General features: G+C 37.3%; 1 protein-coding gene across 3 annotated transcripts in view; it reads left to right on the plus strand.

The window, feature by feature from the left end:
• The window catches only part of CSNK1A1 (casein kinase 1 alpha 1), a 42372-nt gene that overhangs the window by 894 nt on the left and 21868 nt on the right, over positions 1–19610 (plus strand). For all 3 annotated transcript variants that reach the window (XM_081303393.1, XM_081303394.1, XM_081303395.1), the window contains exons 2-3: positions 378–484; positions 19176–19302. In XM_081303393.1, coding sequence (XP_081159519.1) covers positions 378–484; positions 19176–19302 — 234 coding nt within the window. The remainder of the gene's footprint in view (positions 1–377; positions 485–19175; positions 19303–19610) is intronic.

The following is a 19610-nucleotide window of genomic DNA, read 5'->3' on the forward strand; positions in this document are numbered from 1 at the left end:
GAAGGGCAGAAGCCTGAGGTCCCTGTTTCTCTTTTGTGTTTTCTGTATGTAATTGTACTGGGGTTCATGTTCCAATGAGTGCAGTTTCCGATCGCCTGGTTCCATCAAAACCTCTCATTACGTTCAGAGGTTGCCTGTTTTCTGGATGAATCGTTTTCCTGCACTTTAGAGGACGTGCGGATTTCGTCACTACCCCCTGAAGAGGCCTTTGAGGCTGGCTGCCCCGTTTTATAATTACAAAGGGAACTTTCCCCTCCCAGCCTTTCTCTTCGTCCTAGTAATAGCGACTTGGAGCTTTGCTAATGTCTCTTCTCCTTTCTCAAGTGACACTGAATCCATAGGGATGTTGACAGCATCATCCCTTCTTTCCCCTGCAGGAAGTGGCAGTGAAGCTAGAGTCTCAGAAGGCCAGGCATCCCCAGTTGCTGTACGAGAGCAAACTCTATAAGATTCTTCAAGGTGGGGTTGGCATCCCGCACATACGGTAAGAACCCGTCAGACAGGCGGTCCGCCCAGCGAGTACGAAAGGGGCCAGCCCAAGCCCCCTGTAGTCGGTGATTTCCTGACAGCCCTAGATCCCCGGTAATCACGAGTAAATTTCAGTTCGCCCACTGAGTTGAAAATATCAGTTGGTTTCACTCATGTCCATTCAGCTCCCGTCGTTTTTCCCTTCCCGAGGCTTTCATCTGCAGTTACGTGTGCAGGTCAGCTTTGATCCCTACAGGGGGAGGTTGACTGCTGCTTTCTTTCCTGCGGCACCTCTGATGTTCTTAGGTTTGTCCAGTGAAGTGGATTTGAAGGTGCCCAAATGATCGGGCTTAGCCAGTTCGGGTTGATACTGGAGCTGGCTTGGGAAATGGCTGCTCTTTTGTTGTGTTTTTGTTCCAACATGTCTTCCTCCTCCGCTTAGAAAATGGCGGAACGACGTGACTCAACCCCATATTACTGCCCTTTTTTCACTTTGAGTTCAGAAGTTATGCTTCTTGAATCCCCCGTTAGCAGCCCTGAATGGATTAATCCATTGTAAAGCCAAGAATAAAGCTTCAGGAGGCGGTGGGGTTCGAAGAAGGAGATAACAGAATGACAGTATGTTTGTAATCTCTGCGCAGATGCGACATGACATTGTTAAGTTATACTGTGTAGAAATTCTCAGAGATGTTTATTACCCTTTCTTTTGTGAATGATAGTGTTTGGCACATTTCAGTTTGTACTAAATTTTTTATGGGTAATGGCAATGGCAGTCTGAGCAGCACCAACCGTGTTGAAATAAATTGTCAGTTGTGTTAAAAGAAAGCTTCACTTACCCACAATTTGGTAAGTAATTTTAACCTGTTGAGTTATTTTGTCAACAAAACTTCAAGGACATTGTTGGCCTTTGGAGGATGGGATATTGGTGAAAGCAAATAGAAATAATAATCAAATAAAAGATGACTAGGTTTTTAAAATACATTGTGTTCTTTCAAATAGTTAACCTCTAAGGGTTTTAGAGTAATTCTTTTTAGTTTGAGATTAAATAACCCTCTATAGAATAGTAACTAAAATGTGGTTTAAGATGAGCTGTATTCCACTAATGAAAAATAACATTTGCAAAAAGATGCTGAATAATAGAGAATTAAATGGAAGATTTTCTGTATCCTTTTCCATTCTCGTTTCTATTTTTTTTTAAGTCTTAATTTAAGTACTGGGTTACATACATTAATTCTGATTTGGGAACAACCAAACTAACATTATACTTAAAAAAAATCCAGTGAAGATATGACATTTTTAATGGAAAATTGATGAAATGAATTCCTTGGAAGAAAATTCCAGGTTTATCTTATGTAGCAAAGGTTGATGTGAAATTTGAGATGATCTGGATTTGAGATTTTTCAATGTGTCTCATCACTTTAAAAACCTGTGTGGAAAAAAATGGCCTCTAACCCCCACTGGTTTGCTTTCCACCACTTGTTTTTTCCTAGAATTTCTTAACAAATGGAATCGTACACTATGAGGTCATTTGTATCTGGCATCTTTTGCTTAGTATAACACTTTTGAGATTTGTGGAGTGGGAGATTTTTAAATTTCACAAACCAAGTTGAATTTAATGTATTTGAAATGATTTTCAAAAATCATTAAGCATGTTGACTTTTCTTTCCTAAACCCAAGTTAAGAACATGCTATTTTATATGATATCTTTCATTTAAGGATAAAGCAGGTACAAGCCAATAAGGGAAATGAGTAATACATTGAATAAGTACATTAATAAATGAAATTAACTTGTGAGCAAGCTAATAGGTGCCTGTTGTAAGATGGTGGGTACAGAGAGGGTTATGGTAGTTACAGGCTGCCTGTGGGTGGGGCCAAATAGATGAATCTGGCTTTCAAATTAAGGCTTTCTGGGAGGGGAGATGGGATTTCAGGGTCTGGCTCTAAGGAAAAAAGGTTGGTGAACTGGTTGGGGAGGACAACCAAGACTAATATATGGCTTCTGGGAGTAGTCTCTAAGGTAGAATGTATAATTGGATAGAAGCAGGGAAAGCATACATTTGTTTCAAGAATGCTAGGGACAGGTACATAAAAACAAAGTTGGTTCATTGAATTTGTTTTGTTTATTTATAATCTGTCTATGTGGTATTAAGGATCAAACCCAGGAGCATTCTACCTCTGAGCTATATCTTCAGCCTTTTTCTTTTTTTTTTTTTAACTTTAATACATGGTCTTGCTAAGTGGCTGAGGCTGGCCTCAAACTTGGGAACCTCCTGCATCAGCCTCCCATGTCACTGGTATTCCATATGTGTGCCACAATACTCAGCTCTGGTTCATTGGTGTTAAAGTCTGAAAGAACATCAGTTTTCACTGATACATAAAAAATATTTATATTAATGTTCTTTGTTTAGATAGCAGCATCTTCCCATCCTCCTAGTTTAGCTTGTTTCCCACAATTCCTGTGTCTGTATATACTTAATAAATATTTACTTGGTAAATATTGAATTAAGTTGGCTTTTAGTTTTATCTAGATTAAATAAGATAATCCCTTATCCATTGTTTTAGACTGGTAAACACTAATTGTAAAAATTTAGATTTACCCTTTATTTGCACACATCTCTCATACCCATTTAGTCTTGTAGTCTCTCATACTCATACACAGTACACGTTATTGGTCTGTGGATTTGCTTTAAGATACTTAGGGATATCTTAAAACAAATCCTCAAAATTACCTTGTCTACCTAGCTGGTCTGCCTAATCAGAATCTTACTGTGTAATTTGAGGAACCTATGGTTAAGTTGAAGCCTGGCAATCCAGTCTCTTAGTTTTTAAACTAAATCCTTGGCACCTTGTGAATTGACATCAGGAAATGACTTAAATTACTGAGTTTCTGTTACAGTCCTCCTTTTTGCCACACAGAAATGAATTAACATGTTCTTTAAAGAAACAATTAAGATAAGCAGAAAAGAGTGCTTATTTAGGCAGTTGGTTTTCAGTGGTATTGACTGGTGATCTAGGATCATTCGGTCCTTTAACGCCTATGAACCTCTCAGTTTCCTCATCTTTATAAAATAAATATTTTTACTAATTTAGTAATTTTCTATTTTTGTTGGGGTGAGAAAGCAAAGTGCTGAATAGAAAGGATTTTTGTTCTTTGTAACTTTCTTCTAACACCTATGATCCCCAGGTTGGGGGCTTCTACCCTCCCACTGGGGGGGGGAAGGATTTCTACTGGCTTTTGCATGCTGAGTTTTTGGTTTTATTTGACTGATGGATTCCTACCTAAGTAAATGTTTCCTGCTTAGTTTCTCTTAAACCTTTTAATTCTGGCATTTCTTTTAGACTTGTTTTTAGAAGATAGTAGCTAGAAAGCATTTCTTCAGTTTGATGTTTTATCTAGATATCCTAACTGCCTTGCCCTTGGTACTGGGAATTGAACCTGGGAGTGCTCTCCATTCTCAGACATTTTATTTGATTTTATTTGGTTCATGGGGATTGAATCCAGAGGTGCTTAACCACCAGCTACATCCCTACCACTTTTATACTTTTGAGACAGGGTCTTGCTGCGGCTAGCTTTTGAATTTGGGATACTCCTGCCTCAGCCTCCTGAGCTGGTGAGGTGTGCCTCACCACACCCGGCTCATTTCATTTTCTGTTGACGCAGGGTTTCACCAAGTTGCCCAGGTTGGCTTCTAACTTTCAATCCTCTTGCCTCAGCCTTCTGAGTCTCTGGGATTATAGGTTTGTGCCATTACACCTAACTTTAAATTTTGGGAATAAGTACCACAGAAGACTTGAAGATATCATCAGCTTCAAGTAAACCATAGACTAAAAATGAAGTAAAATAGTGGAATATACTTTTATAGGGAAATCATATAAAGAAGATGGGTGGGACATAGGAGACTTGCTCTTGCCTTGTATTTTTCGTTTTGTTTTTAGTACTGGGGATTGAACCCGAGGGTGCTCTATCATTTAGCAACATCCCTTGTCCTTTTTATTTTTTCTTTCGAACTGGGGGTCTCACTAAGTTACTGAGGCTGGTCTCATACTTGGGATCCTGCTTCAACCTCCCAAGTAGCTGAAATTACAGGTGTGTACTGCCCCACTTGAACATTATACTTTAAAAAATGTGTGTGTGTGTGTGTGTGTGTGTGTGTGTGTGTGTACATGATATCTTTATTTATTTATGTTTATGTGTTGCTGAGGATCGAACCCAGGGCCTCCAAGTGCTAGGCAAGCTCTCTGCCGCTGAGCCACAACCCCAGCCCTGACCATTATGCTTTTTATGCACATTTTTTGCTTTCTCTGTCCAAATGTCTGATATTCTGGAGATAATTATGAACTAATGATTAATTCTTTCTTTAGTGTTAAAAATCAGCTTAAATTGTAGCCACACGAGGTGTCACAGACCTATAAACTTAGTGCTGGGAAGGCTGAGGCAGGAGGATCACATGTTCAACTCAAAATCAACCTTAGCAACTGAGCAAGGCCCTAAGCAACTTGGTGAGACCCCATCTCAAAATTTAAAAAAAAGAACTGGGAATATGGCCCAGTGGTTAAGCTCCCATAGGTTCAATCTCTATTATCAAAAATAAAACAATATCAGCTTAAATTTTAATCTTATCTTTTCGGCATTGAATACATATCCCATGAATAAGATTGCAGTGCCGTTAGAGAACAAAAAAATGACAACTGCATTGGGTATGTCTTTACTGATATTTGTTAAAGATCATTAGATGAATGAAAGATGTAATTATTAGCGTAACTGAAATCGTGGAATACTAGAAACGTGTTCAATTGATATTATTAGTCTACGAAATAATGTTATAATGCTAGGTAGTAGCATTTTTGAGTTGAATGAAACCTGAGAGGTGTATGTAGCCCAATTCCTGATCATACAAATTAGACTGTTGAGTCTCAGAGGAGTACTAGAATCTACTAACTTCTAGTTCTTCTGAAAGCCATTACCACCTTTGTCAAGGTCACATAATAAAGCTAAGTGGTGCTCCTCGAATCAAATGAAAAGGTATACCTTTTCATTTGATTCGAGGAGCACCACTTAGCTTTATTATGACATTTAGCTTCATTTAGAAAATCTGAAAATCTCTTCTATAAAATAAGTGACCTGGACTGGGGACTGTAGCTTAGTGGTAGAACACATACTTAGCATGTGAGAGGCCCTAGGTTCAATCTCCAGCAACCCCCACCCCACCAAAATTGTTAACAGAGAGGGTTAACAATTTGAAGGTCAGAATTGAGTCTTTAAAGTCTTTAAAGTCCTTGAGTTTAACAGAAGTTTATGTGAATACCTTGCTAGCTTTTGAGTGAGTGAATACCTAGTTAAAATGATGCCACCCTTTTTATTTTCTATTTTCGTTTTATTTATGGTACTGGTCATTAAACCAGGGTGCTCTACCACTGAACTACACCCCCAGCCCTTTTTTGCTTTTTATCTGAGACAGTCTCACTAAGTTGCTAAAGCTGGTCTTGAACTTGACATCGTCCTCCAAAGTCACTGGGATTACAGGAATGCGCCACTGCCCTGCTGATGTTCGATTTGGTTAACTATTTTTGTTTCCAATAACAAAATGAAGCTTTTTGTTGGCTATTTGTTTAGATAGCTCTTAATATTTTGGATTACCAATATTAACATAACACAAACTGATGCATGTCTTAAACAGTTAAATTTATGTACAGCAAAATGCATACATCTTAATGTGTGTTTGGATCAGTTTTGGCAAATGTATAGTCATGTAACACACACCCCTCTTGAGATAAGGAAAAATTTTTCTTTGCGCTCATGCACACACACGCTTGGATTCTTTGTAAGCTATATTCTATAATGACATTATTTTTTTAAGAAAAGGTGGATTTTTAGATCATAGTTATACATTCTGGATTTATCATTGTGCAGTACACTATTATATTTACCTAACAAAATATTCAAGTGATTTTGGTGGCTGCAGCAGTGAATGTTCATTGGTAATATTAAAGGGAAATGGAAAAAGCTTTCTTTATACTGAGATAATTCATGTTAGGGTTCTGTCATATCATAGATCTCAACCTAGAATGAATTCCATAATTTTTAAAGTTGACTTTAATTTAGAAAAGGGATTTTTTACAATGACCATGGTCCTGAAGAGTTTTTAAATGCATTATGTAGATTGAAAGAATCAGTATGCCTGGAAGATGCCTCTTCTATTCTCTGCAGTAATTTGTTCTTTGAGGTACGATTGCCTGTGATTTACATGTAACATTGGTAAGTACTGTTGAAATAAGGGAGTAATTGTTTGAAACCAATATGGCTAATTTTTTCCCTTCTACACATGAAGAGGGAAAAAAGTTAAACATTTGGGCATTGTCTGTGATTATCTTTTAATAATTACAACAATCCTGTAAATTTGGAGTTTTATATACAGTTTGTCAGTAGTTAATTTGTATAAAGTCATACAGCTAATACATTATTTGAATATATATTGTTCCTTCTTTGAATAGAACCAGGCTTCCCAAATGTTCTTCCCAAAAGAATATCCCTAAATATGGGGTTGGGGATGTAGTTCATTGGTAGAGCACTTGCCTAGTATGTAGGAGGCTCTGTTCCATCCCTGGTACTACCAAAAAGAAGAGACTCATTGCTAAACCTGATGTTTTTATTTAATTGTCTTGGGGTATGGCCTAGGTATCACGATTTTTTAAAATTCCCCAGTGTTTCTGATACACAGCAAAGTTCAGGAACCGATGTACTATACCATATTTTGTGCATTAATTGTTGCCTCTGCCCATTGTCATCAATCCTGTCTTTACCTGGAGCTACATCTCTCCTCTTTTTGTGGTGGGGTCACCAGGGATTGAACCCAGGGGTACTTAACCACTCAGCCACATCCACAGGCCTTTTTATTTTTCGAGACGGGGTCTTACTAAGTTTCTTAGGGTCTGGCTAAGTTGCTGAGGCTGGCTTTGAATTTGCGATCCTCCTGCCTCAGCCTTACAAGCTGCTGGGATTACAGGTGTGTGCCACTACATCCGGCTACATTTAATAAATTTTAGAAGTACCAGATAACATTTAAATTTCGTTTCTTCAGTTTCTAATAGGAATATTCTTCAACCCTGATACTTCTGTTTCGGAAGTATTAAGCTGAACCTCATAGGCCAGCCGCCAATTATCAAGTGGAAATGTGGCTGTACTAGTTCATTTAGCTTTGAATTCTGATGTAAAGATGACACTGTATCATTAAAATGTCCTGTAACTTCACAGTGAAGACTTATTATTGAGGATGTTCATGCTTACATACCTATTAGCATCTGTTAGTAGCGTTGGCCCTTTGAAATTTCTTTTGATTCTAGGTCAGCAATATTATGAAGTTGCTTCCATCACCAACTTCTGTATTGAAGGATTTTTCTTAAGGGATGATAACAGTGGCTGAAGCATATATAGTATAAACCATCCTTGTTGCAATTGTGTCATTCTTAAATATATTGTGGAGAGATTTGCAAATGAACCTTCTGAAATTAAGTCAGTCTGTTTAGGTTGAGTATTCCTTATCTGAAATGCTTGGGACCAGAAGTGTTTCAGATTTTCGGAATTTTTTTTTTCCAGATTTTGTAATATTGCATAGACTTTTGTAGTTGAATATCCCTGATTTGGAAATTGTAAATGCTATGAAATCTGAGACTATGTGCATCAAGTTGGCACTCAGAAGATTTGGGATTTGAGAATTAGGAGTGTGCTTAGTCTGTATTTCAGAAAATCTGGAAGTTACTCTAAGTACTTCATCTTTGTTATATTTCCCTACACTGCCAAACTATTCTATCCCCATGTTGACTTTTATGGAACATCAAGTATGAGATCTAATTTAAAGCTACTTTGGAAAGTAATAGCATGAAACTTTTGTAGGTTTTAAGTTTTCAAATTTTTCAAGTCTCAGTTATATAAGAAGTATCTAGTATGTTGTCCTTGGTAACAACTGAAATAATGAAGCGCATCTAATTAAACTGAAGTTCGTACTTTACGTGAATACCATTTTTTTTCCCTTTTATATTTCTTCAGTATGCTTTTCCCCATTGATGAGTTGTTTTATGTTTGGCCATTCACATTTTTTTTTTTTAAAGAGAGAGTGAGAGAGGAGAGAGAGAGAGAGAATTTTTAATATTTATTTTTTAGTTCTCGGCGGACACAACATCTTTGTTGGTATGTGGTGCTGAGGCTCAAACCCGGGCCGCACGCATGCCAGGCGAGCGCGCTACCACTTGAGCCACATCCCCATGGCCATTCACATTTGATAGAAGTTAGTCTTCTACCAAGCTCCACTTGTTAAAATCCTAGTGTTCCTATTTCTGAACCTTCTAGTATTAATACTTTGTATCCCTATTGCATAAATGTTTAATGAAAACTGATGGTTAAGACTGTCTTTGTGGACTTAGCATATTTTATAACATCTTGTACAGTACTATGTAGGGAATAACAAGTACCTTCTTTCATTCAGTTTTTGTGGGTGTGTGCTAGTGCCTATCTACCCTGTGCTGACAAAATTGAAAATACTAGATACATTTCACTTAATACTGGATACATTTCACTTAGGAGAAAATTTTTGTGAGTCTTGTATTTTGAGCATCTGCCACGGACCTGGCATATTGTAGTGGTCAATTTGACTCCTGCAGAAAATCAGGAAAGATGTTTGGATCCTTTTTTTTTTTTTTTTTTTGGTACTGGGTATTGAACCCAGGGGCACTCTAAAATTGAGCTATATTCCCAGTCCTATCATCTCATCCTTAAACTGAACTGCTGTTTTACTTGTCCAGTTTTAAGTTGTTTGGTCACTGAAGAATTTACTTTTATGAGTACTGCATAATTCTGTATTATTCAGGTTTTTACAGGATGTATGGGGTTGTTTGTTGTGGTGGTGGTGGGGGGGGCATTCTGGAGATTTAACCCAGAGGCACTTTACCACTGAGCTATATCCCCCACCCTTGCAGTTCTTCTGACTCATCCTCAGCAAGTTACTAGGGTTATAGGCATGCTTCACTATGCCTACCGGATTTATTTATTATTCATATATTCATTGCTTTGTGTGTTGTTTATTTTCCAGATTATATTGACTCTTTGTAAATAGGGATTATTCCTTCTTCCATTTTCCCTTTTGCTACATCTTAGGTAATCTTCCCAGCCCAGACCTTGTTTGTTTGTTTATTTATTTTTGGTGCCAGGCATTGAACCCAGGAGTGCTTAACCACTTAGCCATATGCTTTTTTTATATTTTTATTTTTGGACAGGGCCTCACTGAGTTGTTCAGGGCCTCACTAAATTGCTGAGGATGCTCTCAATTTATGATCCTCCTGCTTTAGCCTCCCAAATCACTGGGATTATATGTGTTCACCTTCGAGCCTGGCTCTTCTGTACTTTTTAAACAAAAATTATATCAAACTTTAGAATAATTCACCATTTTCTCTTTGTATTCAGAGGGTTTGAGTTAATTTTGTCCTATGTACTTTTCAGATAGTTTTTACCTCAAATACTTAGTCTCTTTTAAAAGGATTTGCCAAACAAGTTTATATAGTGTGGGGGAAATGTTCAACCATTTTATTTTTATTACTTTGATGCTGGGCATTCAATCCAGGACTTTCCATGCTCAACCATTTTTATGTGCATCATGTTTTCTGTTTTGAGAAGTGGGAGTATAGATAGCATTTAAGCCTTGAGAATTTGTGGTTTAAATTAAGAAGTCAGGAAGGAGGCCCAGTTTTGATATTTTGGAAGTACAGTAGATCATTTTGAACTTGGACACATTGAATTTAAGGTGACATGATATCCCAATTTTAACTCTTGTGCAGTTAGTTAACAGAAAACCGAAAATATCTCAGCCCAAGAGATTAGAACTGAGGTTAGATCTGAGCAATTAGCATATAAGTGAAAACCCAATCCCTTAGTTAATAATTCAAAGTTAATAAAGCAAAAAAAAATAAAAATAAAAACAGTTAGGATAATGGGCTGTGGAAGACAATAAACCAGGTTTTCAACAAATGAGTTGGTGTAGAAGAAACTAAGGTCATCTTATGCATATTATGTACCTGCCTATTACTGGTTATTTTCAGTATACATTGAAAATAGATCCAAATTTCAGGCAAACCCCTAAATGCTACCCACCCCTTCATCTTTTCCTCTTCCATCTGTACTTCAAGAAGCAGCCTTACTTCTTCAGAGGAATTAAAGTCTTATAATTTTTGCATCCTTCTGTTCTTGTGTGTGCTTTCTTATTTTGGAGGTGGGGGTACAGTCTCTGGCTGGTCTCAAGTCATGGGTTTAATTGATCCTCCTGCCTCAACCTTCCTAGTAGCTGGACAAGAAACATAAGCAAAGCTGACCGGTACTTGTTTGCTTATATACATACATACACACTGTACTGTATATAAAAGCAGGGAGCTGGGGTTGTGGCTCAGAGGTAGAGTGCTCACCTAAGTATGTATGAGGCATGGGGTTCGATACTCAGCACCATAAAAAAATAAGATTAAGATATTGTGTCCACCTATAACTAAAAAATAAATATTAAAAAATAAAAGCAGAGATTATTTGGTTTTGTTAGCTATTATGAATATTGAATGGTTAATGACTAGTGTCTTTAGTGGGTAGTGATATGTGTGAAAGGAAATTTTATGTTTTGTATTTTGGGGAGAGTTTTTTGTTGTTGTTTTGGCAGTACTGGGCATTGAATCCAGGGCCTCATACTTGCTAGGCAAATGTTCTACCCCTGAACTACATCCCCAGCCCTTGGGAGATTAGACCACACCTAGCTTTAATATTTATTTTCTTTTCCCTTCATAGACTTGTTGGATTTTATATTACTTATATGCTTTTTTAATTCTCTCCCCTAGGTGTAAGATTAGTGATATGGGGAAATGAGTCAATTTTAAAAGGTTGAAGCCAGTCTGGCACTTACTTGTAATCCACCTACTTGAGAGTCTGAAGCAGGAAGATTGCAAGTTCAAGTCCAGCCTTGGCAACCTTAGTGAGACCTTGTCTTAAAATGAAAATATATATATAAAAAAAAAGACTGGTGATATAGCTCTTTGTTATAGAACCCCTGGGTTCAGTCCCCAATATGGGGAACTGGGTATGGGGGTTGAAGTTGGGCACATGGTAGGACACCTTGAGTACAGCTACTCTTAATTTTTTTTAGTTGTAGATGGCCACAATATCTTTATTTTATCTATTTTCTTAATGTGGTGTTAAGGATCAAACCCTGTGTCTCAGGCATATGAGGCAAGTGCCCTATCACTGAACCTCAACCCCAGCCCTGGCTACTCTTAATATTGAACCACCCTTGAGCCTAGGAGTTGAAGACCAGGCTGAGCAACATAGCAACGTTCTATTGCCAAAAAAGAAAAAAATGGGGCTGATAATGTAGATCAGTTGTAGAGTGCTTGTCTAATGTAACTAAAGCCTAGAGTTAGTCCTCATACTCACACAAAAAATGGCAAAACAGGTTTGATGACATAAAAAATTGAATTAATAGCTAATCTTTCTTGATCATATTATTTTTAATTTGATAGGTACATCCATATCTAAAACTATGGTGGTTTTTGTATTTATGTTCTTTCTTTATTAAATTTGATACATCAACCCTGGAGTAGCTAAGTAGCCTTGTGTTTTTTTTCCTTAGTGAAAATATTTTGGTTCCTAAACCATCGTAAAGATATTTGTGAAAGTTGCAAATTTGGGGTTTTGTTTTTACAGAAATTGTGTTAAAATCGAATCCAAGGGATTATGAATAAAGATTGTTACTGATCTTTTAAAATCTGAACTGTACTTTGAACGTGAAACTGGAAGAGAAGGAAATGGCTTAGTGCTCAATTTTCTTTCTTTCTTTTTTTTAGTTGTAGATGGGCACAATAACTTTATTTACTTATGTGGTGCTGAGGATCGAACTCAGTGCCCACACATGCTAGACAAGTGCTGTACCATTAAGCCACAACCCCACTCCTAATGCTCAATTTTCTATGGCAGGAGGATTCATATTTAGTATTTAGATAATAAAATCGATCCTCAGCATCTCATAAAAATAAAGGTATTGTGTTGTGTCCATCTACACCTAAAAAATAAATATTAAAAAAAATTTTCAGGTGTCTGTATTCAAAATGTACTGAATAAAGGCCACAAATTAAAGAAGCAAATAGGGGCAAGGAAGTTTAAGGACAGTGAGAATTATGCAGCATCCTTGTTTATGAAGACAATTAAAGCCAGAAGGAAGTAACCCATATTTAGTCTGGTTCTGGTTCTCCTTTAAAAGGGTTGAAGAGTTACCATGAATCGAAATGTAGTTGAGCCTGAATTGCATTATTGGCCCCTTTCATGATGAATATCAGTAAGGGGGGCTTCATAAGTACTAATAGTTGTCTAATATTCAAGTTTATCAATGCCTACAGCTTCCAGAAGTAATCAACAAATGAATGCAGTACCAGAAAGATTGGTGACTTTTCAGGCTTTTCATTTGTTGCTTATTTAATGGATCTAACCAGGGTCTTATGCATACCTGACAAGCATTCACCACTGAGCCATATCCCCAGCCCTTTTGTTGTTCTGAGACAAAGTCGAACAGAGTTGCCTGGCTGGTATGAGTTGGCCTCTGGAGTAGCTGGAATTGCAGGCATGCACACCAGGTCCAGCTTAGGCTCAAAGGTTTAAATTGAGAATAGAAGAGGTCCAGAAACCTGGTGATTTAGGGAGATGAGGCCAGCATGTCATTCTTTGTTGCTGAAGAATGAATTGTTAGCACCAAAATAAACACAAAAAACTAGACAGAGATGTAATCCCAGGTACTTAGAAGAATGAGGCAGGAGGACTGCAGGTTCCAGGCCAGCCTTTGCTATTTAGCAAGACCCTGCCTCAAAATAAAAATAAAAAGGGCTAGGAATGTAGTTCAGTTAGTTGCAGAGTACTCCCTGGTTTCCATCCCCAGTATCTTAAAAAGAAAAGAAATCAACATGGCATGATTATAATAAGAAGCCAAAGGTGTCAGGCTCAGTGACCCACACCTATAATCAATCCCAGTGACTCCGGAGGCTGAAAAGGGTTGTGGCTGTGGCTCAATGGTAGGAGTGCTCCTGGGTACAATTCTCAGTAGTGGGAGGAAAAAAAATGGAAAGAACGATTATGATTTTTGACACTATATCTCTGTATTATGAATAGTAAAATTATACTATTAATAATACCATACACAGGGCTGGGGAGGTAGCTAAGTGGTATAACACTTGCCTGTCATGTATTAGGTCATGAATTTGATCTCCAGCACCATTAAAAAAATTTTTAAAAAGCTATACATTAATATTATTGTATAGGAACACTGAAAGGAATTCAGAGAAGAGACCTATGTAACTGGAACTGTTGCCAGTAGCATAGCATTCTGGGGTGGTTTTTTTGTTTTTTGTTTTTTCTTTTGTACCTGGGATTGAACTCAAGGGCACTGGACCACTGAGCCATATACCTCCAGCCCTATTTTTATTTATGGGACCAGGGATTAAACTCAGGGCAAGCACTCTACCAACTGAAGTATATCCCCAGCCCCTTGTATTTTGTTTAGAGACAGGGTCTCACTGATTATTTAGCACCTCGCTATTGTTGAGGCTGGCTTTGAACTCATGATCCTCCTGTCTCAGCCTCCCTTAGCCTCCTGAGCTGCTGGGATTACAGGTGTGTGCCACCACACCCAGCACCAGGTAGCATTCTAAAGGAAGAATTTGACCTCCCTATAAAAAGTAATAAAGGTTGGGTGATGGTGAATTGGCCAGAGTCTTAGTTTGAGAGACAGTGTCTTGAGAATACTTTGTAGATGTCATAAAAAATTGAATGTATTATAACACTAATTCAGTGTTTAAACTTTTTATTTGGTTTATAAAGCTTCTGACATTAATAACCTAAAGATAACAAAGATAAATAGCATAGGGAAAGACTTTCTTTTTTTTTATTTAACTTTGTTAAAACTGTCCTGCCCCGTCCCCCTACCCCACCCCACACAGTAGTACTGGGGATTGGATCCAGGGCCTCCCAAAAGAGCTGATGTGCTGTACTTGGTTAAAACTATCACTCTTAAATTTTATAATTATTTGACCTATTTTAATCAAAGATGAGTAGATGCTTCCCAGTGATAGTATATTATACCTTGAGTTCAGGGAGTATTTTTATTTTTCTTGCATTTTCTTCCTCTGACAACTCAGGTACTCCCTATTAACAACTAACCATTTCATGTATGTAAAACAGTAAATGATGGGAACACAGGGTTGTGAAGTAGACAAAATAGCTGCCCCTGTCAAACTGATATTCTGAAAGGAGGACCTCTATTAAACAGATAATTACTTTTTTGATGTTACTTGTGTCTTAGTTATAGTGATGGAATCAGTACTTATTTGTGTACTTTATTCTGAGGTGTATAAGGATTCTACCAATTTATTTTTCTTGGAATTCCTCAAGTACTTTGATTTCAGTAATTTGCTATTTCCGTTTTCATAAGGAGATTCCTCAGAAAAACAAAAAACTCTTAAGTTGAAATCTTCAGCTATCATACAACTTTTCTTTTGTATATATATATGTGGTGTTGGGGATTGAATTCAGGACCTTGTCACCTAATAGTTAACATCCCCAACCCTTATAATATTGTATCCCAGCTACAAACTCTCCTAATAGTTCTCCTAGTTACTTATAAAATATAAATCTTTTTAACCTTGCATTTAGTTTATAAACAGGTCCAGGGATGCAGCTGGGTTGGTGGAGCACTTGCCTAACATGTAGGAATCCCTGTGTACAATTCCCACCCTGACCCCCCATGCTGGTACCAAAAAATAATTCTATAAATAGCCTCAAACTATTTGATCCCTTTATGGGAGCCCCATAGTATGGTATTATCTTAAGTTTGAGTTTTTTGTGTATTTGTAATTTAGATTGTAGTTTGGATGTGGGGTGAGAGAAAAGGATATGAGAACAGAGAGATGGTCCTTGCTTTTTATTAGCATATTCTTCAGACTTTAATGTACCCATTTTTATGTACTCTAAGCAAATAATGACGTTGTATAAATTGTGAACTTCAGGTAACACTGAAGTCTAAAGGTGTTGGTTTGAAACAGAAAATGAGAGCCCTGGACATCTTGTTTTATTTTTTTAACTTTAAATTATTAGGAAAAATAAGAAACAAATCCAGCAATTTTTTTTTTTAAACTGGAAGATTTTTTTTTTTTTTTAAGAGAGAATGATAGAGGGAGAGAGAGAGAGAGAATTTTTCAATATTTATTTTTTAGTTATCGGCGGACACAACATCGTTGTTTGTATGTGGTGCTGAGGATCGAACCCGGGCCGCACGCATGCCAGACGAGCGCGCTACCGCTTGAGCCACATCCCCAGCCCTTGAGCCACATCCCCAGCCCCAAATCCAGCAATTTTTTTAATCTTCAAGGATAACCTAAGTATATACAATATGCACATCACTTTACCACAGCATACTTAATAGCAAATTTATCATGTATGTAACATTAAAAAAAATCTAAATGTAAAGCTGAGTCTATAACTTGTAGGCACCTAGGAAGTGGAGCATAAGAGTGAGGTTTTTGTGGTGATATAGTTCAGATTGTCCAAAATTTAAATGATCTCAGTCATGTTAGTGCTTATTTATTACTCAGGTTCTATAAAGACAGCTAAAAACTGAAACAGAATAGTAAGCCGTTTGCCAAACACTGAAGTAACAGAAAGAGGATATTTTATTGCCAGAGGGCTAGAATATGGATATAAGCAGTAGGAGGTGAATGAGGGAAGTTCTGTGAAATGGGAGACCAGTATGAGATAGGCTACATAAGGAGATTTCTTTAGTATCTGGCGTTTTAGGAGGTTGGGTTAAAACAATGAGAAGCTCTCAAAATAGTGGAAAACATGAGGTGATGATAGAAATGAGTAGGATTTGAATAAGCAGATCATCCCTGGTTCCTAATCTGTGTGCAATAATGTTCTTGATGGGTTAGTCCAGATGGAAAGCACAGATGGAGGGTATGAAGTGTTAGCTTTAGAGAAATAAGCTATATTCCTTGAAATCAAGAGGAAATATAAAAGATAGAAGAAACACCTGCCTCACACTTTTAAGGAGTTTAAAGTACCAATCTTTGTAGATCGAAAGACCTAGTTATTTTGGAGCTTTTTTGATATTTGCCCTTTTGTTTGTTTGTTTCTGTTTCTTTTTGAAATAGGATCCCCTAAATTTCCCAGTCTGGCCTCAAATTTAGGATCCTCCTGCCTCATCCTCCAGAGTACCTGGGAGTACGGACACGTGCTACCCCACCCATCTTAGCTTTTTTTTAAAAGTCCTTACACTTTAGTAAGAAGAAAAGTACCCAAATGAAAAGGGGCTTTTAGAGTTATGTTAATTTGATGAAAATATGAAGTATAAATCTTTTTAAATTTCTGTTCATATTTGGGTTTAGATGAATGGTTATAAAATTGCTTGTTATTTTTATGTCAGGGCCATCAATGGACATTTTCCTGGTATAGATGAGAGAGATGGTTTGTGCTTTTCTTTTGACCTATTAGACTTTTTATGCCTTCCCCTTGCTTCCTTTATTCTTTCTCCCTTTTCTTAAAAACTTAGGTAAAATCGGGTGTGGTGGGAAATGCTTGTAATCCTAGCTACTGGAGGCTGAGGCTGGAGGATCACAAGTTCAAAGCCAGCCTGGGCAATTTAGTGAGACCTTGTTTCAAAATAAAATATATATAAAAAGAAGTGGGAATGTAGCTCAATGGTAGGTTGCTTATCTAACATGTGCACAAGGCCCTGGTTCAATCCCTAGTACTGTCCACCCCACCCCACCCCCCACCCCACCCCACCCCCCGCAAAAAAATAGGTAAATTAGATTTATTTTTATTTAAATTCTGTAGTAGTTCTCAGTGATGTTAGACATTTAAAATAGCAAGTTCCTGACAACTCTAGCATAGATTTGCTGTTGCCATTAAATAAAAGAAAAAAGAAAAGGGAAGGAAAACACAACATTTTTGTTCATCATTTACCTAAAATATTGTCATGTGTTATGTCCCCTGTTTCCCACCCCAAAAAGTCCTGTGACCTTTCTACAAGTAAATGTTTGAATGAAAATGAAGGGTGTTGAATTTCCGTGTGGAGAATAAGGAGTAGAAAAATGACAGACCAATGCTGTGCTGTCACGTTGGCACAGGTGTTTTTTTTCCTTAGGCACATGGACAAGACCTCTACAGGTTTAAGCAGACTTGTTTTCCTTTATCTTTTTCTACAAAAAGGGCATAAAATGGATTTTTTTTGTGTGTGTGTGGTGGTTATCCATATCTCACGCTTGATATGTATTACACTTGAAGTAAAAGTCATAGAAAGAGCCAGGCATGGTGGCACACACCCCTAATCTCAGTGACAAGGTGGATCACAAGTGCAAGACCAGTCTCAGTGAGACCCTTTTCTCAAAAGAAAAGGGCTGGGGATGTGGCTCAGAACCCCTGGGTTCAATCCCCAGTACTAGGGAAAAGAAAAAGAAGGGGGAAAATAGAAGCCTATTTCTACCCTTTTGATGGATATTTTTAAATTATAATTTCAAATACGGTAACCCTTGTATCTGTTTTACTGGAGTTAACAAGAAACTAGTCCAGTTTTAAGCTTTAAGATCGCTTGTTCTTTTTTGCTTATACATCCTAAATATTGTCTAATTTTTTTTTCCAAGAAGAATTTGTTATCTGGTTAAGTTTAAAATAAAGATGGATGTTCAAGCCAGGCTGTGGTACACACCTGTAATCCCAACAGTTTGGGAGGCTGAGGCAGGAGGATGGAGAGTTCAAAGTTAGCCTCACTAAAAGCGAGGTGTTAAGCAACTCAGTAAGACCCTGTCTCTAAATAAAATACAAAAGAGGGCTGGGGATGTGGCTCAGTGGTCAAGTGCCCCCTGAGTTCAATCCCAGTGACCAAAAAAAAAAAAAAAAAAGGAGGAGGAGGAGGATACTCATAAGTGTTAAAATTTGAAATCGCTTACTGTGGTGATTCCCAGTCCTTGGGTAAATAAAAGTAGCAGTGGTCATCCTTGAAAGAAAGTACAAGTAATAAGCACAGTTTGGTGGGAAATGATACAGGAGTTTGTTGTTTAAAAAGTGATTTTTAGGGGCTGGGGTTTTGGCTCAGTGGTAGAGCACTTGCCTGGCACGTGGGAGGCACTGGGTTCGATCCTCAGCACCATATAAAAATAAATAAATAAGGTGAAGGTATTGTGTCCATCTACAACCCCCCAAAATTTAAAAAAATAAAATACAATAATAAAAAGTGGTTTTTATTTTCTGGAAAATTTTAGAATGACTGATTTAGTTTTCATTTCTTATTTTGGAAGTAAGTCTAGTAAGATTAAGGAACTTGACCAAGGTCACAGGAATCAGTGACAGCAGGTGAGTATAGAATTCAGCTGCTCTAGTAAAAGAATTTGTTAATATCTTCATGCATTTCCTATCTTTAGGACATTGGAGTCACTTGACAAAAAAAAAAAAATCTTATTCTATTTTATGTTAGACAAAGTATTTAATCAGTGGGATCATGTTCCGAATAGAGAGTTTACCTTGAAGGAAAAAAAAAAAGGATAACTGTCTTAATATTAAAGTTTAGCAATTTTTTAAAGTTTTATGATATTAAGCGGTAATTGGGTTATCATAGTAATCCTCCCTTCTCCTTTTCTTCTTCTGTTAGGTGGTATGGCCAGGAAAAAGACTATAATGTGCTAGTCATGGATCTTCTGGGACCCAGCCTTGAAGACCTCTTCAATTTCTGTTCAAGAAGGTTCACAATGAAAACTGTACTTATGTTAGCTGACCAGGTATGTGAAATTTTGATGAAAAATAGAGAATAAGAAAACTACTATTAACTATAATTTAAACATTTCATAAACTGGGGTATCATGATTCCATGTGTCACTATTTATCTTTAGGAAAAGCAAAAAAAGATTTTATACCAACTAGGCATGGTGGTCCATACCAAGATTCTGTAATAGAAGTCTGTGTTGAGTATGCTGGCAACATGAGAAAGAATACAATTCCGTGGCGGGGGGCATTGCAAGAAAGCTTTTATTTAAGGAGGTTGATGGTCACAGTTAATGATGGTTATTATCTAAGGCAGGTATACAAA

Source organism: Spermophilus citellus (assembly GCF_964194105.1).
Source record: "Spermophilus citellus genome assembly, chromosome: 1".
NCBI lineage: Eukaryota > Metazoa > Chordata > Mammalia > Rodentia > Sciuridae > Spermophilus > Spermophilus citellus.